This window comes from Dermacentor albipictus, chromosome 1 (assembly GCF_038994185.2).
Source record: "Dermacentor albipictus isolate Rhodes 1998 colony chromosome 1, USDA_Dalb.pri_finalv2, whole genome shotgun sequence".
Taxonomy (NCBI): Eukaryota; Metazoa; Arthropoda; class Arachnida; order Ixodida; family Ixodidae; genus Dermacentor; species Dermacentor albipictus.
The window spans coordinates 501,210,871-501,232,146 of record NC_091821.1 but is presented as its reverse complement, the minus strand read 5'-3'; the positions used below and the strand labels follow the sequence as shown (position 1 = coordinate 501,232,146).

Genomic DNA, 21,276 nt, shown 5'->3' with positions numbered 1-21,276 from the left:
TTTTATTTAATTTCTGTTTTGCATTGAGGGGAAAAAAAATTTTGCCGCCACGCGAGCGCAGTGCAGAAATTGCGGCTTTCAGCGCTCCGGTGTCGCCACCGGGAAACACAGGCCGTACGACTGTCGGCCGGAGTCCCCATGCGTCTCCAATACCCTCGCCCTCGGCGCGTGCCACAGCGCACAAGCTCGCTATCACGAGTGCTCACCGGTGGCGCAACAAGCGCTGGCGGCCACGAGCCCCTAGTATCACGTGGCGTTTGCTGAACACTATGCATTTCAAGTGAGCTTCTTGGTTCGCGGAGTTCGTGCTGCTTCACGCTACAGCATTCACTCTCCTATGGTATTTGGAATGCTTGAGGATTGCCAACGGCTATTGAACCTCTAAATAGCCTCGCACGTCGCTTTATGCTATCAGTGCATCGAAAGCAGAGCACTGTTCCAAAAATATAGGTGCCCGATCTGCATAAAATGTTATGAGTTCACTTTTCACATCCGTTTTTACTGTCATCTTACAGACCACCTCCTGAAAAAGTGTTTTTCGTGTTCATGATATGATTCAGGTCAATGTTCATCTAATCTAGAAGGAGCGAACTGTCAAAGAATATCGCGGGTTAGCTTGAAAAAGCACACACCACTCTTTACGTACTATAAAAGTAACCAACAAAACAATATTCCGGAACACACTAGCACATCTGGAAATGCACCGTGTGTTTCATGATATTGCCACGTTATATTGCAGGGGAAGAACGCAGTACAGGAAAACTGTGAATCAAGAAATAAATTTTTTTATTGGGCGAACTAGAGCCCACAAAGCAAGTAACACTTGAGGCATAAGGACAGCAGCGAGCACAATCGTCGAAAGGTCATCAGGTCATCAGAGGCTCATCCGTGTCCGTTTTTGTGCATGACTCGTCAAACGTTCGAGGGTAATCGCTGATGCCTGCGTGCCATTCAGAAACTACTGCACAATTACTGTGGCGCATACACTGTAAACGGAAAGAACTCCCACGTGGGAGTATATTGCTTCTCCTGTAGTGACCTCCCGGTTGGGAGTTTATTGTGCTCCGTATGATAGGAGCAGAATTTTCACTCCATGCGAGCGGAATTTCTGCGTGGACCCATTCACTCTAAGAAAAGTTTGCACCCTTTCAGGTGTAAATCTGCAACACAACAATCGCCATCTGCCTTGCTTGCGTTTCCTTTCTTGAAAACGCCGCGCCCGCTACTTTCCTGTCGGCAGTGCTATGTCATGCTGATAACGCGCATGCCATTCGTTACTAGGAATTACCGGGCTAGCAGCGTTAAAGAAAGGAAATGCGGACAATACAGATGACGTTTATCGTTGTGTGGCAAGATAAGATTCAAAGGGTGTAAACTTTTCTTAGAGTGTGGGGGTTGTTTTTGTGTCTATTTTTCATTTCTTTACTTTGCACTGGACGGAACTTTTTCGAGGTGTGACAGGAGTATAAAAAAAGGTATCGTGTTAGTTTGCGTGAAGATTTCTGTATGCAGAGGCTGCTGTTCAAATTTCGAAAGATACACACAAGACCACGTCAAATTCAACGAAACAAGTCAATGAACGCGTATAAATCACGACATACATAAACATTTGAGAAACGCCAATGCAGAACTCTGAAAGACATCCAACACACACTTTTTTTTTCTTTATTACCGACATGGCAACATACAAAACAAGACATTCTAACAATACACAACAGTCACGACAAAATCTCAGCCATTGGTTGGCGGTCACAGGGCCAAAAACGCTTGAAATTCGCTAGCTCAGTCATCACACTGAGCGATGTTGGTTTTTCTTTTTGCAAATTATACATTTGCTTAATATGACAAATGCTTTCAATGAAGTATTCTCTAACAGGCCGGGCGTTTATTTCGGCATGTCTCACGGCCATTCTAGTTTTCCTTAAACTATGTAAGGACACCAGCATGAACATGTCATAGGGTACTTTGCCTTCATTTAGAGTAGGCAAGAAACGAATCCCACATGGTGTAATCGGCAAGTCCTTCTTTAGCGTTGTCTGTAAGATGTCCCAATGGAACACAGCATTCCAGCAGTCAAGAAAAATGTGTCCTACTGTTTCGGGTTTCCGGCATAGTAAACAGTTGACGCTCCAAGGCACGGAAAGTCCTTTTTCATCTAGCCACGGTTTCACAGGTAAAGTATTGGTGTGGAGCTGGAAAAAGAAGGACTTTACCGACGGGCGTACTGGCATTCGTTTTACTCTTTTTAGTACGTCCTTTTCAGGTCCAATGCAGAACATCGAGCGACACAATGGCACCGGCAACATTGTGTCTACCAGGTCCTTATATAAGCGCTTTCGTGGTACCCTACTTAAGCATTCCATGGAAAACCGAACCTTTAACAGCTGAAAAGCCAAGACTACCTCTTTTATGAAACTACGCGCTCTGCCTTGACTGCACCGATGTGACGATACAATAAATTCAGGTATAGCTTCGCTCAGCCTTGTTTAAAGCATAGTTAATAAAAATGGGTCATTTTGGTCCTGTAAGTAAACACACCTCGACACAATCTGCCTAATGAACAAATGTGCCAGACCTGATCCTCCATTTTTACCGAACGAAAGAGATTGGTGCGACTGGTGCGCTCCCCGCTTGAACCCCATACAAACAATGCGAGTACTCTGTGTAAACGTTCTATGTTAGCCCTTGACATGCACAACGCTTGGAGCACGTAAGAAATTTTGGCAACGACAAACAGGTTGCACGCTGTCGCACGAGCAAACAGAGAAATTGCGGCCTCCCCATTTAGGTGTACATTCACGAACCCTTTCAGTTTCGGCATTCTTTTTTCATTTTTTTTTCATTTCATTTATTTACGTTAAAGACCCCACAAGGGGGTATTACATAAGGGGCGGGTGTACATAAAAATATAACACTCAAATTTGTGACAACAGGTACTCAGTCACATTGGTAGAAAAGGATGATGGACAGGTGAAAACGACGATATTGCGAGGAAGGCTGTTCCAGTCTTTGGCTGCACGAGGAAAAAAAGATGCTGAAAAATTAACAGTTCTTGTACGTGTACGGGAAACTTGCAGTTGGTGACCAGTGCGAGGAGATATGTATGCGGGTGGTGTTATGTAAGGGGCACTGTTAAGTGATGAATGGTAAAGCTTATAAAATAGACAAAGTGTTGCTATGCGTCGGCGGAGGGAAAAGCTTGCAGCCCAGATTCCGCTTTGAGGGCGGTAACACTGATTTTGTGAGAATAAGATGAGTGAATGAATCTGGCGGCACGATTTTGGACCGCTTCAAGGTCATCTACGAGGCATGCTTGATGTGGGGACCATATGGGTGACACATACTCTAGTTTTGAACGGATAAGTGACTTATAGGCTAGTAATTTGACGTGTTGGGGAGCGTTGCGAAGGTGACGTTTCAGAAAACCGAGAGTTCTATTTGCCGATGATATGATGTTTGTAGTATGTGCATGCCATGAGAGATCATTGGACAAAGTAACGCCTAAGTATTTGAACGATGTTATTGCTTGTATAGGTTCGTTAGCAATTATGTACGGGAATGTAACGGGGTGCTTTTGGCGAGTAATGGAAAGAAGTTTACATTTAGTCGGGTTAAGGGTCATTAGCCAGCGGTCGCACCATTCCTGGACACGGTCTAGATCATGCTGAAGTTTTGCTGCGTCACAATGATTAGAAATTGATCGGTAAATTACACAGTCGTCAGCGAACATTCGGATTTGGCAAGACAAGTGTTGAGGCAAGTCGTTAATATATATTAGAAATAGGAGAGGACCAGTAAGGAGAGCATTCCAGTAATCAACGGCGTCACGGTAATGCTCAAGCGGTACCCCTAGGTACTTTGCCGGCGTGACTGTCCAGCGGATATTTGCAAACGTACTTGGATGGCCGCCCCAGTTACCGATCCATATCCCTAGGGATTTATCAAAGTTGATAGCACTGCCCATCATTCTGCGGTATGATAAAGCCTCTGCGACCGCGATTTCGATGCTTTCTTTATCCCGACAAAACAACGCGGTGTCATCCGCGTATGCCAGCACTTTCACTTCCGCGGACTGCACTCTGAAACCCGATATTCTATTGTCGTTCTTGATTTTCCTACAAAACGGTTCTAGGTAAGCTGCGAATAAAAGAGGCGACAAACCACACCCCTGGCGCACAGATGACCGGACGCTAAAGCTTTTGGTAACCTACTTGTTTATAATGAGACGGGCGGTACAGTCTTGATAGCACATCTTTACCCCATCTAAGATCAAATCCCGTACCTTTATGTGTTCTGGAATACTGAAAAGAATTTTATTGACCACGCAGTCGAAAGCCTTCTGCATATCTAACTGTAACATGGCACAGTGTTCATCTAGGTCATTGCAGTATTCTAAAATGCTTCTGGCAATATGAATGTTTGTGTAGATAGACCTTCCTTTAATGCCGCATGTTTGATGCGACCCTACTATTCCTGTCACGACTCCCTGTAATCGCTTTCGGAGCACTCTTGTAAACATCTAATAGTCTACATTCATTAGTGATATCGGCCGGTAAGCGTCGACAGCTAACAATTTTTCTGGGTCCTCTGATTTTGGTATCAGAACTACGTGCGATGTCCGAAAAAAATGGAGGAGGAAGCTGTTTTTGCGCATAGGCCTCCTTAAACAACCATAACAGGATCTCACTGACATCCCTTTTGAAGGCTTTATAAAAGGCCGCTCCCAGTCCATCAGGTCCCGGGGACTTGCCTACAACTAAATCATCTATGGCTCCTTCCACTTCGGTGATGCTCAGAGGCCACTCCAGACGCCTTTTAATTTCCTCCAATTGCGGCATGTTTGACAAAAGTCCGTCTTGTATTCTTCTGTGACGTCTTTAACAGTCCCAAATAATTTCCTATAATAATCAAGAAACGCCTCTTCAATTTTTTGAGGCTGGCTCGTGATCTCGTTCTCGTATTGAATCATTCTGATTTCATTTCGCCTCGCATATGCCTTTTCGTCAGATAAGGCTCGTTTAGTCGGTGTCTCACCTAGCCAAACCCTTTCAGCTCATGCCCTTATAACTGCTCCTTTGAACTTCTCTTCTTCGATAAGCTCAAGCTGGCTTTTCAGTTCTTTCATTTCTTTTGTTCGGCTCAGGTCTCTCGCTTTCCATGGTGTACAAAAAATCAAGCTCACGTTGCATTTCATTTTCTTTTTTCCTTTTAATAAATTTCTCTTTAGTTACTTCTTCTATAGCACTGATCTTGACTCCTTGTTTAAAGTTCTCCCATAATTCTAACACGTTACCATCTTCGGCCTCGATCAAGTTATCTAACTTTTCTTTCACGCTTTCACAAAAGGATTCGTTCATTAACAGCCCTTCCTTAAACTTTCACAACTTCCAGTTAAATCTCGATTTTCTTTCTTCGGTACCTACACTAAAGATTACAAGGCTGTGATTGCTGAACGAGATGTGCTTCACACTATAGCTGCCGCACATCGGAAGAAGCTCCAGTGCGACATACCCTCTATCTAGCCTTGCGTGACTTTGCCCTTGAAAATGTGTGAATGACGGCACGCCGGTAGTACACAGGAAATAACCGACGTCATCCAGATTACATTCTTGCACTAGTGTGTTTAAAAGTAAAGCACTTTTGTCACGCACTTGAAGGTTTTTCGTTCGATCGGCCGCGAAACAAACAAAATTAAAATCTCCTAGCAATACGACTTTCCTGTCACACTGTAAGTGCTGATTTACTCTCTCAAAGAAAGGCACACGCTCCCTTTCAGTGTTTGGGGCGTAGACACATATCACGCGCCAACCTACGTCCACAAACCAAAAATCCACAAAAACCAGTATTCCACTTTCACAAGAAAAAACCCCTTCTTCTCTGATTCCCAGGTTGTTTCTAATGAAGATAGCGCACCCCGCGGAAGTCCCAACATGTGATACACAAACATTGTATCTATAGCGAAGCTGCAGCACCATGCAATCCGTCTGTTCCTCACTTTCTATCTTTGTCTCCTGCACCGCTGCTATATCAACATCTGTTTCTAAGAAAAGCCGGCTAAGCTGGTATTGCCGCTTTCTGGCACAAAGACCGCGGACATTTATAGTAGCAAAACGAAGTGCAGCGTTTTGAGCCATTTTTATGTTTTATGAAGAACAAACGAACCGCATGGTACCCTCCTCATGAGTCTGGGGCCAAAGCTGCCTTCGCATTTTGCACAAACCTTCCGTAGCTGCCATGGCAGCCTTAGGAAGGCACAGTTGATGTCCCTGTCATGGCGTTCCATCGTCCCTTGAGTTTGGCTTGATCACTAGGTGGCCTAGAAGAGACGCCGCGAAGCACACGCTCTCGCGGCTACGTCGACGGCGTCTCCGCCGCCCTCCGGTCCGGAGGTATGTTGGGACGCGGTCTCAGCGTTGATCCGTTGACCGCCGAATGATCGCCGCTTTTGGCGGCGGTCCTTCCGAGATCCTTGCAGCCGGGGTCTCATGCTCGTGCAGCGTAGCGTCGTGGCCGCGCTTGGAGACTGAGGCTCCGCTTGTTCCCTCGCTTACTTCCATGACTGCTGGCTCCTCAGGAGACTTCGACGGCGTTGAGGCATCCTGCACTTTCACGACGCTGGTGGCGTCACCAGCTGCGTCGGTCAGCTTTCGGTTTTCCTTGTTAACCCTTGCTTCTTGGGGCATGTCGGGCGGGGCTAACGTTGCCGCATCAAGTTCCTAAAGCTTCAACGTTGCTTCGATTGCGGCTTCTTCAGCGTCAGCCTCGTCCATGACGAGTTCCATAGTGTCTTCTCCTCCAACCGGCCCCGCAACATTTGCGTACGTCTTTACGCACTGAGATTCTTCGTGTACAAAACGACGGCAGTGTGTGCAGCGAGGAACTCGGCATTCTCGTCTGATATGGCCCTCACTGTGACACCGCAGGCACAGTGGCGCTCTTCCAGGCGCGACTAGAAGGGCCATGTCACCGGCTACGCGAAGCTGGTGTGGAAGATCATCAACCTTAATGCCGTTATGGAGCTTGAGGCGCACGAGGCGTGTCGTCAACTCTTTGTCTTGGATCCCTTGAACATGCACTTTTCCTTCGAGACGTCGGTCACCTTTCCGAACGGAGCAAGCACTACACGCACATCATCGTCGGCCACATGGAAAAGAAGCCAGTGAAGCTTAAGACGCACGTCCTGGTTGGCTCGATCAATAACCAAACAACATTGGCCATTCACCCTCATTTCGCCGCATGCCAAAGCTTTCTTCATCCCTTCCATGCTCTTGAAAGTCACAGCCCATACGTGGCTCATCTGATATGCCGCCAACGCTACCACTTCAGGTAGCAAACCAAGACGCACCAACGTGTCCCGGAAATGTTCGACTCGGTAAGGCCTCGACCGGACATCCACATGCGAAAAAAGTATTCAAAACACTACGACCTGATGGCAGAGTAGGCAAAACCACTTCGTATCCCTCGGTATCCGTTCCGTCGATCCTGTCACCGTGGCCGCTGTTAGCCCCAGCCACCGCTCCTTGGGAGCACATGAAACGCACGTCCTTCCACTTCGGTAGCCAAGACGCGTCCACATCCAACACACACGCGACGTAGAAGAAGCAACGCTGCCGGTATATATAGCCATTATACTGTGTGCCTCAAACCGCCTAGTGAGCAGCTGTGCTGTTTTCATAATTACGACTCACATGCTCGGTCATACGAGATCTGCCTCTTTGATGTTTTCATAATTACGACTCACATGCTCGGTCATACGAGATCTGCCTCTTTGAAATTAACAGAAGTCTTTAACCAACACAATGTGTTAATTCAAAATAGTCAGAAAAATAGGTCATGGCGTAAATTTTTACAATTAGCATGCCATTCTGAGTGCTGAAGCGACTTCGCACACCACCGGCGTTCGCGACGAAAAAGTAGGGCGCTCGTTACAGCAACCATCAAAAATGTGAGTGCGCGTGCTTCATGGCCAAATTTACTTTGTGCAAAATAGTGGTAGCGTAGCAAGAATTTATTAAATGTGAGCGTGACCTACAGCAGCCGACGTAACACCAAAATGTGCCCAGTCATACATTTTCTAGACCGCACTGCTCAGCGTCCAAGCGATTTCTCTCGGTTGTGAAAAGGAGCTACATCACTGATCTGTCGAGAGAATCCTCAAACGCGGAGCCAGCAGGCGTGTTTCTAAATCAGTGTCTGGGATAGAGCATAATGTTAGTGCAATCTCTGAAGCAACGACGTGATCAAAACCGAAATGCGCGATAACAATTTGATTAACATCGCTCAGTAAGAAGCTTTATTTACAATACGCATGCCTTACCGTTTTTCATTGGCGAGGATATCCGTACACAGATACATAAAAACAGTTGCTTGCATTCCGGTCTTTCTCCCTGGCCACACAGCGCCGCAACGAACTTGGAGCATGCCATTCATGTGCGACTATAGCACGGACGTCGTCGCTCGAACAGTCGCTGCTGTTGCCATTGCTACGCGGTCATTTCGAACATTACACCGGCCGTTGTCAGCATGCATTCACAAGGACATACAAGTCCCATTTCACGTACTGAAGAACACAAGCCACGGTCACGCAGCACGAAGACACAGTCAGAACCTGACCCGACATCACGAGTTAGTGAGCAGCGACGAGGTATGCCTAAGCCTTTTTCCGCACTTGAGAACGTTGCTCTTGCATTCATCGCTGCCAGCAAAGTAATCACAGCTAACGCACTTGAAGCTGAGATACAGTGAGCTTCAGGCACGCCTATAACACTTCCTGGAAGGAAATGCGGGAAACAAATTGACGAAAAGCTGTCCCGGAACGACACTTCACAGATGTAAACAAACCGTCAGCCATGAGCACTGCCGGCTCCGCCGAACGTGCCCGGTCGCTGGCGCGGCGCACAGCCTCATGGGAAGTGTCACGTGACCAATCTGTTTCGGCGGAGGGGAGTTTTCTAAAACTCCCTGTCGCAGTTTCACAGGAGAACAAGGTTTTGAAGCGGAATAAAATCACCTCATGTCGCCTATAATCCTCCCACAGCTAGCCAGCGAAATGAAGCGAGGGATTGGCGCTGTATTGCTCCCATACATCGGAGTAAATATTCGAGGATGGGATGCTTCAGGGCATATCATCTGTTAAAAACTCTCAGGTGGGTTTATTTTCGTTTACGGTGTACAATCTGATTATGCAAGATTCGGCGAGAACGTACGCAACAGGTAGAACAGAAAGTCACCTCGTGAAAAGTGAACTTATATTATTTTATGCAGATCGGGCACCCTAGCAATTGCTACATTTGTAGCAATTGCTACGGCCAGGTGGATGTCTGATTTTCCCTTTATGAATGACTGCTTTCCACCTTGCGAGTTTTCGCAGAACTATCACATCAAACAGATAGAACGATAAGTTGCGAGCCGATGAAATGCAGTCTCCGAGAAATGGATAAGTACATGTGTCCACGACCCCCTCCGAGAAAGCATGGTCCCGCGATAATACAAACAGGAGAGCAAAAAGCTAAAGTACAGGTGCGAAAGAAAGAAGTTCACAGTCGCTTTAGCATGCGCTAAAGAAGCTGAAGGCGAAAGTCTGCGCTCAGGAGATATCCATTAAATTGACATTCTCATTCGAGTGCGTTGTTACTTCCCATTGCTTGTTTTCTTACCAAAGGTCGTGCGTTGGAGTACCAGGCCTAGTTCAGTCTAATTTAACTGTGCCTTAGTGAAATACTCCCACCAAAGGTCGATGGTTCGAGTCCCACCAAAGACCATGGGTTCGATTTCCTTAATTGACTCGACGTTAAGGGCGCCTTAATTAACTTCGCCCTAAGTAACACCGGCCGCCGGTTCGACTCCCTCCAAAGGTCGAAGGTATGACTCCCACCAAAGATCGTGGGTCCGAGGGCCTCAATTCAATCGATCTTAATTAAGTGTGACCTAATTAACTTCGCCTTAATTAACACCAACGGTTCCGGGCTTGATTTCAACACAAGGTTGACGGTCCGCCTCCCAGAAAGATCGTGGGTTCGCGTGTCTTAATTACATATCTTAACTGTGTCCTAATTGCCTTCGCCTTAATTCACACCAAAGTCCTGAATGCCACTAACACCAATTTTGGTGCTGTAACGCCGGATGGTCAATTTTTCGATCCATCAGCCACTTAAGGCTTTCGCGTTAATAACAAAGATACAAAGTCCCAGAGTTAGCGCTGGTAAAAAGGCTTAAAGCGCGCATCATTGACTACTTCAGGCCGTCACTTTGACGGCATTGCGCTTTGATTGCGTAATGCCTCTGGCACAACTTCAAAATCCAGTGCGCAAGTATGTCGTATGACTTGGTAGGGTCCGACGTAGCGTCGCAAATGTTTCTCGCTAAGCCCTCATCGTCGTATTGGCGTCTAAACCCAAACGTTGGCCAGTCTGGTACTCCGCGGAGCGTCGTCGAAGATTGTAGTGCTGGCTGTCGGCCTTTTGTTGGCTCTTGACGCGCATGCGGGCGAGCTGTCGGATTCTTCGACGCGTGGAACATAGGCGTCGTAGTCGAGATTTTCTTCGTTGGTAACGTGTACCAGCATAGCGCAGAGTCGTTGTCGGGCTTCTTCCGTAAACCAGCTTCTACCGCAATATCTGCGTTGTTCCTTTCATTGCCATGTTGTAAGCGAAGGGTACCTACTGAAGGACTGCATCCAACGTCTTGTGTTCGATATCGACGTGTATGACTAACATGTAGGCGAGCGTCTTGTTCAGGCCTTCCGTTAGGCTATTTGTCTGCGAATACCAGGGTGTTTTTCCTCATGTGACTTGTCTGGTTGTACCATAGGATGGCTGGAGTGAGCTCAGCTGTAAAAGCTGTTCCCCTGTCGGTAATGAGGACTTCTGGCGCACCATGTCGAAGCAGGATGTTCTCGAGGAAAAATTTTGCTACTTCCGCTGCACTACCTTTGGGCAGGGCTTTCGTTTCGGCGTAGCGGGTAAGGTAGTCGGTCGCCACGACGATCCACTTGTTTCAAGATGTCGACGTCCGAAATGGCCCCAACAAGCCAACTCCTATCTCCTGAAACGGTTGGAAAGGAGGCTCAAGCGGCTGTAGCAATCCCGCTGGCCTTGTTGGTGTCTTGTGTTGCTGGCAGGCTCTGCATGCCTTGTAACAGTGACGCCGGCGTTGGGGCGCGGCTTGTAGTACTTCTCCTGCATTCTGCATTCGGGAAAACATGAGGGGTTGGCTGTCTGATCAACATGCAGGGCGTGCAGGGATGGTATTCAGTAAGAGTACACCTAGTGGACTGTCCATTTCGGCAGTTCCTGATTGGCCAGGGCAGTTCGTCTCCTCCTCGCTCTTATAGCTGCATCCAATCAGTAGCGGCCGAAATGGACAGTCCACTGGGTGGACTCTTACAAAATACCGCCCAGGATCTTTGGCCGCAGTGCCGCGAGAACAACGAGAAAGCAGTTTGCGCGGACTCGGGAGAAGTTCTTTACGGGGACGCGGTTCTGTAGCGAAAATGAAGTGAATCCACGCCTCAACACCCTCGGGACAAAGTCGGTCTTGCAAATACTCAGCAAGGGTGTTTAGATGCGGGTCGGCTCACTGCTCTTCGGAAAAATCGTAGGCGCTTGTTGGGGGAGAGCTCCACCACTGGAAATCTGGCGCCACCGTAGCTGTGACGTGCCACGAGGGATCACCTGGACACAGCGGCTGCGTCGGCTACTTCGGAAGCGCCGAAGCGAGTTGAAAACGAAAGTTTAAAGGACTTACAGCCTGTCTTTCTTTGGCCTAGCAGGGCACCGAGGCCTACGCTGCTTGCAACGGTATGGATTTCCATATCGGAGTTTTTGTCAAAGCGGGTGAGTACAGGTGATGACTGCAGGCACTGTTTAACCTCTTGGAGTTATTTGGCTTATAACGACTTCTGATTTTGTGACATAGGTCGCTCGCTCGGAAATGCTAAAAAAGTCATTGACAAAGGGCCTTTAGTAGGCAGAGAGGCCATGGAATCTGCGCACTGCTTGCTTATCGACGGCATGCGGGAATTTTGCTATCGCAGCTGTTTTTTTTGTGTATGGGTCCGGACGGACTCCGACCTTGCTAATTCCGTGGCCCAGGAACATGAGCTCTTCATACGCGAAGCGGCCTTTTTCCGGCTTCAGGGCGACCCCGAATGTCTTTATTGCCTCGAAAATGATTCCAAGCCGCCTGAGATGATCGTCGATGTTTCTGGTAAAGAGGACGACGTCATCGAAGCAGACGAGGCATGCCTGCCGCTTTTGGACTACCAGGACCGTATCCATCACGCACTGTAATATTGCAGCTGTCGAGCAAAGGCCAAAAGGTGTGACCTTAAATTAGAAGAGGGTGTCCGGCGCAACAAAGGCGGTCTTCTCTCTGTCCCCCTCGTTGACTTTGATTTGCCGGTAGCCACTCTAGAGATACATCGACGAAAGACGTTTTGCACCGGAGAGTCGCTCCAGTGCGTCGTGCTTTCGTGGGAGCGGGCATACGTCCTTTTTGTGACCTTTTTCAGGCGGCCCTAATCCACGCAAAAAATGTAGACTCCCAACCTTCTTTACCAAACCTATAGGAGAAACCCTACGGGCTTTTCGACGGCTCAGTAATTGTGTTTTTTGCTTTATGGCTTCTGCTTCTCCTGACGGAACTCGGTAGGGGCTCTGGCGGAGAGGTCGAGTGCAATATTCAGTTATTATGCCATGCTTAGCAATTGGCGTTTGTCAAATCTTTCATGACGCCACAGAGCCATCCTTGTACCGGTGACTTTGAGGACTTTGAAGCTCATCCAGTTGATGCCTGGGAAGACCTCAATTCATGTCGAAAGCCAGTTCGGGAACCAGGGCTGTCGAAGTAGATGTGGTACAATCCGAAAAGACAAATGTGTTGCTGTGTTCTGCAATTTTCCATCGACGCGAAAAACGCAGACTCCCATACTTCTTCGCCAAGGCAACAGGAGAGACCCACGGGCTTTTAGACGGTTCGACAATTTTCTTTGTTCCTTTATAGCTTCTCCTTCTCGTGAGGAAACCCGGTAGGAGCTCTGGCGGAGAGGTCGAGTGCAATCTTCAGTTATTATGCCATGCATAGCAGTTGGCATTTGTCAAATCTATGACGACGCCACGAAGCAGTCTTTGTACCAGTGACTTCGAAGACTTCGAAGCTCATCCTGTTGATGCCTGGCAAGGCTTAATTTCATGTCGAAAGCCGGTTCGGGAACCAGTGCCGTCGAAGTAGACGTTGCACAATCCGAGAAGACAAACGTCTTGCTGTGTTCTACAATTCTTAGTCGACGCAAAAATGTAGACTGCCATCGTTCTTCACCAAGACAACAAGAGAGACCGACGGGCTTTTCGACGGTTTGATAATTTTGTTTGTTGCTTTATGGCTTCTCCTTCTCGTGACGAAACTCGGTTGGCGCTCTGCGATGAGGTCGAGCGCAATCTTCAGTTGTTTTGCCATGCTTCGCAATTGGCATTTCTCCAATCTTTGATGACGCCACAGAGCAGTCTTTCTACCGGTGACTTAGAGGACTTCGAAGCTCATGCTGTTGATGCCTAGGAAGAGTTCAATTCGTGTCGAAAGCCGTTTCGGGAACCAGGGCCGTTGAAGTAGATCTGTCACAATCCGAGAAGACAAACGTATTGCTGTGTTCCGCAAGTTACTGTATGTATGCGATCGGGGTGCTCTTGTTGACGAGTTTGAACTCCTCGCTGAAGTTTGCTAGCATCACTTTCATTTTTCCTCCGTGCAGTCAAGCGATTCCTCTTGCGACGCTAATTTCGCTGTCGAGCAGTACACTTTGGCCACCTTCGATGACGCCTACAATGTCTGCGGGTGTTTCGATGCCGATGTAAATGACTACGCTGGAGTGAGATGGATACTCACTTGAACTTCTAGCACAATCAAGGCATGGTGACACTTTTATGCCAGGTGAGTAAACGCTGAGCTATGCTAAGAAAAAGATGATATAGGAAAATCGGTGAACTGAATAAAGACAGGCGTCTCTCGTTGTGCTCGTATTCTTCACACGGAGAGAATGCATAAACACGTTCCCGAATTTGTCTGTAGCGCCCGAAGGGGGAAGCTAAGAGGCATGAAGTGCATGAGCGATAATTTTGGATGGCAATCTGAAAGCGACATGTGCGTTTTTTTTTCATGGTGTACCCGCGCGCATACGTATATTTTGTATGCTGATTCAGGGCTTCTATGGGATCCTAACAAATTACTTCTCAATGTAGCGCACATGTTTTCCACTGTATCCGTTTTAATAGCACCGCAATGTCTTTACCAAGGCGAATCATGAAGAACAACTTGTAACTGCAGAATTCATTACGTGTGCTGGCAAAATTTTCGACCAGCAAAATAAAGATAGCTACAACATCCATATTCACGGCGGCTCTTTTGCATCGCGCTGAGCTCCATTTTCTCGTTTGTGGCGTAAAATTGAATCGTTTCATCCAAGCATAAAGTGACCCTTGCTATGGATTACCTCATTTTGATCGGTGGCAAGGATTTCAGCGACCAAACCGTGCAATGAATAGCATTGTGCGTGTAAAACGTCCGGCCTGCCTTGTGAGTCGCGTAAGATTTTTTATAGACTATAAGAGCCTTTCAAGCAGCCCGGATGTTGAAAAATGAAAGTGTGTGTGCCTAGCCGGCCTCTCCGAAGGGTGCGAGTATTGGTTCTGGGCGTTGCATCACCGCGACAGATATGTCACTCGACCATTTTGACCATCTTACGCAACTCTGCAGTGTGACTCGTATTGAAGTATATCACATAGCACTGTACAATATATAGGCATTACGGGCATTGTGCACTGATACATGGCTACAAGCTTTTAAGTTGCCTGGTCAGTGTGTCTTGGGAAAAAGTAAATGAGAGTACTGTTTTAGAGTCGGGGTGCACCTTTCTCTTTACGGTTAGCTTATTCGTACGATAACATATAGTCTACGTCTGATGGCTGGCACTTGTTCGTGTTCGCAGTGTGCAGTGCTGGGCGTAGGGTCCAAGCTTGGGAACACAGCAGGCACCCATCAAACAACTAATCAGACCAAGTGGTGTTTCTTCCAATAGGTTTCCGAAATTTAGCGAGGGTTTTCTTTTGCGCGATGCCATTGGCATTAGTGTAACTGCATGGCGTGAATACGAATCGAACCATTTGTAATGGAATTTTAAAATTCTGTTGTTTTACGGTCCGAAACCACGATTCGATTATGAGACACGCCGTAGTGAGGGACTACGGAAGTTAGATCACCTGGTGTTCTTGAATGTGCACCTAAATTTAAGTGCACGGGTGGAATTTTGCTGTGTGCACAGTGTACAAAGGCAATCTGGCGGCGCTGTGGTCAGGCTGAATGCTCAAGTTCTCGAACGAGCGTTGTTTGCAGTTGCTTCTGAAGTTCTTGGGAGCAAAACTAATGACTGATCGCGCTCGATGAGCAAAGGGCATCTTCTGCGTGCACCTCTAAACTGAAGTATGCTATCAGAACCGTATGTCCCCTCGCGGCCTAACGTGTGGTGATCAACTTCACACCTTCCGAGCTAGTTATGGTTCTTGCTACCGGTGCCCGGCACAAAAACGCATTAGCGAGAATAATGCTGCTGCTTAAGGGATTAGTACCACTAATGCTGGGATGCAATACTGAACTAACCGAACCGAATGCAGCTGAAGCGTACATCACTCATTTATTAAAGCATCGGCGTAAATAAACTACACTCTGCGATTTGAAACGCCAGCAACATATCTAAAATGCATAAAAACAAAGCGATGGTATACTCGCCGGGAATAAAAAAAGGTCGTCCCAGAGAAACGTGTAGGACAAACCACCATCATGTCAGTCACCTTTTTCGCAATGCGCAAGTTCCTTATCCGTGTCGCTCTACATGGAGCGTCGTCTTCTACTATCGGAAAACGATGAAATCATGAATCGCTGTCTTATTCCACGCCAAAATAGTGCACAGAAAAATTATTTCGTCATCGTTTTTTTTTCGGGCTTGTGCGCGGCGGAATCGCAAAGCTTTGAGAACTACAAGGCAACTTTGCAACACACGCTGCAATGCGAAAACCTGTGGCTGAACCGAGATTGGCTCGTTGTCGGTGCGGCCGCTGAGAGCAAGCATTTTGTTCGAGTTTCGAATGACAGGGCTTGTAGTTGTGCTTCACTTGCAGAACGTCATTCTAAATATATCGCCCTATTTGTATACACCCTCAGATGCGATAAACGTGGGTTCGTTGCCATCGACAGAAATTTGCCACCATCCAGACCAGACATCAAGCGACGATAAATATTTCGCACCATCGAGACAGTCACGAGCATTAAAAATTATAGGATTTTACGTGCCAAAACGACTTTCTGATTATGAGGCACGCCGTAGTGGGGGACTCCGGAAATTTCGACCACCTGGGGTTCTTTAACGTGCACCTAAATTTAAGTACACGGGTGTTTTCGCATTTCGCCCCCATCGAAATGCGGCCGCCGTGGCCGGCATTCGATCCCGCGACCTCGTGCGCAGCAGCCTGACACCATAGCCACTGAGCAACCACGGCGGGTAGTCACCAGCATCATAAATTCTTAGAGGAAGATATACGTCATATGTGGCTGCGATACGTTGCCGTGCTGCACCACGCAAGGCTACTGCCACTGCTCAGAGGAATCAACTCCCTCGCTATAGTTAACTATACCCTGGCTCTACCCGTCTTGTTACGTTACCCGTTCACTGCACCCGTCTCGCAACGCTAGTGGGAAATTGTGGTAGCACCGCTGAAGCGAATGTCATGAAGAAGGTCTTGACAACGAGTCGCATTGGCGAGATTTAATCGCACTGCGGCATGCTATGTGAATAAATGGACACTGCCTGACGTTGCTCGGGGTCTGCAGCAGTAAAGGTCATGGAAGGATGCAGACTCTCAAAACCGCCACAAAAGTGCACAACTGGGCCTGTTAGGCGCCAACAAAGTAATTTGTTTCTTACTACTTTTAACATTCCTGCAACGCTCACCAGCTTGGGCTTCTGCCATAGCCTGGTTTGGTTCAGTAATGAAACAAGCCCGTTTTATCAGCGTTCATTATTAATTTATTTTTTTCAGCTTTATTACACTCAAATATGGAACGGCGCGCTAACCTTTGCACGTGACAATGTTCTGCAGGCACGGAGGACCAGCGACGGGGCGTCACCTCGGAGGTCACACCTATGGACAGGCGACCACCGAATGGCGCTGAGCTCGACTTCAGGGACAATGCAGGCGACGACCTGCGACGACCGCCGCCAAAGCGGGATGGATATGACCACCGAAGCCCAGAGTGCGCTCATTGAGGTGGGTGCCAATCAAGCGGTGCGTCTGCACGACATGCTTTAGGGGGCGTGGGAGAGGGATTCATTTGCAGAAGGATTGAAAAGCGGCCGAGTCGGAACCTATCCATAAGCAACGAAACACAAGAGATAAGAAAGGACGAGCGGTTATCTAACTCAAAGTTTTTTTTATTTTTTGGAGAAAAAGGTTACATTGAAAGCAATCATGAAAATCATGCTGACTGCATGCGAAAAAATTTCCTATACTCAGGAGCGGTCTATAATCTAATGGAAACTAATGGCTGACTTATACAAATGTTTTTCTTGTTGTCCATGTTGAATGCTTCAGTAATCTGATGTGTGCGGTGATCGTGGTGTGTTATAATAATTTAGGTATCCTCAAAAGAAGGCGCGCAGTCCAAATCACGACAATGGCTGGCAAGATGGGGCGACACCATTCCCGTTAAGGAATCAGCACGCTCGCGTAGCCTGATATTTACAGATTGGCTAATCTGTCTGATGTAGACGTTGCCATACGTGCGAGAAATCCCACATACCACTCCAGAAGAACAACCTGTGTACTTACTAACACGTTTAACTGAGCAAGCGTTATAATTGCTCCTGCGCCAGTCTTTGCAGGCCTATCAATTGCAGCGCATAGACTAGCAACTTTCTTGCCATCCGAAAAAATAACACCAATGCCTAGTGGCCGGCAACATTCTTTAGCCTGTGCGAAATCGAGAGCAAATAGGGGATTACAGCAATTCTTCTGCGCTCACTCTGTGGCGTGATATACTGTCGGCACGTTCAACAAACGCTCAGAAGCAGATAAAGAAAGCAAGCAAGAAAACCAGCGGTCTCTAGACGGCCTGTCTGCTTGTGAAACTTTTCTTCTGTGGCATAAAAACAGTTTTGAAACGAGCCGAGAGCAACCATGATGTTTTATGAAGCGAATGTTTGAGAGCCTGAGGAGCGCGAGAGAAATTCCGGCGAAGATATACAAGTGCTTTGTTGGCACTGGCAATTATGGATTCTATGTGATTATTCCGGGTTAGTTTTGCACATATAGCGATGCCAAGATATCTAAATGACGATGATATCTAAATTATAAAGATGATATGAAACTGCTGTATTAGTAGACCGAGATACGGGCGCAAATTTGCATTTTTAGTGTTTATTTCCACGCACCAAATGTTACAGCAAGCGGACATCGCTTGAAGATCAGACATTGAAATAGTAGCATTGTTAGGACTAGTTATTTCTCGAAACATTACACAGTCACCTGCAAAAAAGTTTATATGGGAAGACGCGCATGAAGGGAAGTCGTTAATGAACATAAGAAGGAGGAGATGGCCAACTACCGATCCTTGAGAAAATACCCGAAGAACGAGTACTCGGGGGAGAGTCGGTGTTACTAACGGAGAGAATCTGGAAACGATTTGTTAAAAACATTCAAGCAATGCAAGCCGTTTGGACCCAAAATTTAGTATTTGCAACTTATACAAAGGAGTATATGGGATAGTTTATCGGAGGCTTTTGAAAATTCTAAATATATATGGGCACCTAAAGATGAATCATTGAGGATAGCATGAAAACGGTCAATGAAATATACGAGTTCACTTTCGCACGAGGATCTAATGCGGGAACCGTGTTGTGAAGGAGAAAAAAGTGATTTCATGGAAAGAAACAAGATTTGAAAGTAAAAAATTTGGAGGACGCTTAAGCTTCGCCTTCAAGAGTGGGACGCGACAGCGTTCCCGTCGACCCGCCAAGGGGTATAAGACAATGCGCTACGGCATAGCGATCACTTACGATGCGCGCCGCATCGGACTTAGCGCCCACCTATCACGCGGTGAGCGTCGAGCAACGCAGCGTTCGGCGCGGCAACGAAACGTGCGCCTGAGCGAACGGAATGAACCAAAGAACTCGGTGTCTCGGAGGGGAAACGATCTGCGCCAGCCAAACGTCGTGATCGGCATGGGCAGAGAGATAGATAGCAATCTATACCGGGAGCACGGCGAAGCGTCGTCAGGGGAGAGGGAGTCCCGCGACGCGCCTGGCAGCGGTCCCAATGCGCGCGCGGCGCGCCTCCTGTCGGGGCAGCGCCGTACATTGAGAGGAGGGGGTCTTCTGTGTTTGCCGCAAGATGGCTCTGCGTGTGCGGAAAGCGCAGAAATGCAGCGGAAACGCACTTCGCAACTCGTGTAATTGTGACTTCTGTACGTTACATGTTCATAATTACCGATATACACCGCAGTATAACTTTCCACGGCTCGTTTCGAAGGCAACACCGCATTCACTAGAGGCGCGTTTGCACCGCTTGGAAGCATCGAACTCGTGGCTGAGTGGTAGCGTCTCCGTCTCACACTCCGGAGACCCTGGTTCGATTCCCACCGGGCCAATCTTGGAAGTTGCTTTTGATTTATGAAGCGCCTGCCGTGATTTATCGCTCACGGTCAACGCCGCAAACGCCGACACCGACGCCGACGACACCGGCTTTTCTGCGACACGAGCTCCTTAACGCTATCGCGTTAAAATATGCCTGAAGATTTTGCATGGAATGCAAGTTCGAGAAATGGGGCGACAATTTATAGGTGAGTGTTTGTTACCAGAGAGTGGAAACACCGTCTGAATTTTCCAGTAGGTGGGAAGGGAACTAATCTCAAGTGACTATTGAAAATTTAAAAAAATATAATTGGTGAGCACCACAGTGTATTTATTAGACACCTAGGATTAATGGAATCGCACCCAGGTGAGGAGGATCCTGTCAAATTTTTACTTCTTTGACCAGGTCATTATAGTCAATTATAATGGGAGACACGACTATAATATCTGAAGCTTTAACATGAGGAAGCATTCTTGGAGTTGTTATGGAAAAGTTGAGGAGAGAGACTTCTTTAACACACTGCGCACGAGGTATAGTGTTCCCTTCCGGATCAACAAGACTCTGCGCTATAACTGTTGGATAAAACATGTACCAAAACTTTTGGGATCGTAGGAGAGCATTGAAGGCGGCATGGTATAGAGAAAATTATATTTAGCATTCTTTATGACTGCCATGTGCCATACGGCGGAAGCTTGTTCGTAGTTTGCCCAGCGAAAGGTATTTGTGTTTTCTCCTTATTCGACAAACGTTTTATGTAGCGGTTGCACCATGGTGCATCAGCATTCGCACTTATCGTACGAGTAGCCATGCATTTATTTGTTGATTCATTTGCCGTGGACAAAAATAAATGCTAGTTAGATTGTACCATGCGCTCTCCTCAATCACCGTGACAGCCGTCAATAAAAGGTGAAAGTTCCTTGTTGATTAGTAGAAAGTTTGCAAGTATGTAATCTTTCATAACTTTCTTTGTGTTTTTGCATTTTTAACGTGAAGTGTTCATGTAAAATAGCATAATGAATTGGTCGCTTATACTGGGCAGGTGAGTGACGTTAAAAACGTATTCAGGGTGTGTTGATAGTACGAGATCAAGAGCGTTAGCTGTTGATTCTGCTATTTTAGTTGATTGTTTTGTTAATTGTGTTGGAGAGAATGCTGAGCACATATCCGAAAAATCTCTAGCGAGTGAAGAAGGAAGATTCAACGTAAGTGGCTCACAATCCCACGAAACAATACGGATGTTGAAATCCCCCCTAAAGAAAAGCGGTTAGTTGTGGAATTGAAACACAGCAGAATGAATCACGTCGTATGGTTAACGAAAATGGGACTGTGCCTAGGGGGACGCTAACAGACGCCAATAATTGTTTCTCACGTGGTAAATTCGGCGACTACCCATGCGGTTTCCAACTTACTTGAAATATTAATGTGGTACGATGAGAGTACTTTCTAATGGCGACACCACCACCTGTCCGCGATCACAGTGACACACAGAATACTGATTACCTGAAGTAAAAAACTTGCTAGTCGTTACTTCTAGCCAAAGTCGGGTTTCTGGTATTACGAAAACGTGTGCATTGCAAGTATCTATAACAGAGTGTAAAAGGTC

The 21,276-nt window shown here is 47.1% G+C and overlaps 1 protein-coding gene across 3 annotated transcripts in view; it reads left to right on the top strand.

Annotated features, from left to right (window-relative positions):
* Positions 1 to 21,276, top strand: part of LOC135909358 (uncharacterized) — a 258,447-nt gene that overhangs the window by 12,648 nt on the left and 224,523 nt on the right. For all 3 annotated transcript variants that reach the window (XM_070532577.1, XM_065441307.1, XM_065441306.2), the window contains exon 2: positions 17,145 to 17,312. In XM_070532577.1, coding sequence (XP_070388678.1) covers positions 17,145 to 17,312 — 168 coding nt within the window. The remainder of the gene's footprint in view (positions 1 to 17,144; positions 17,313 to 21,276) is intronic.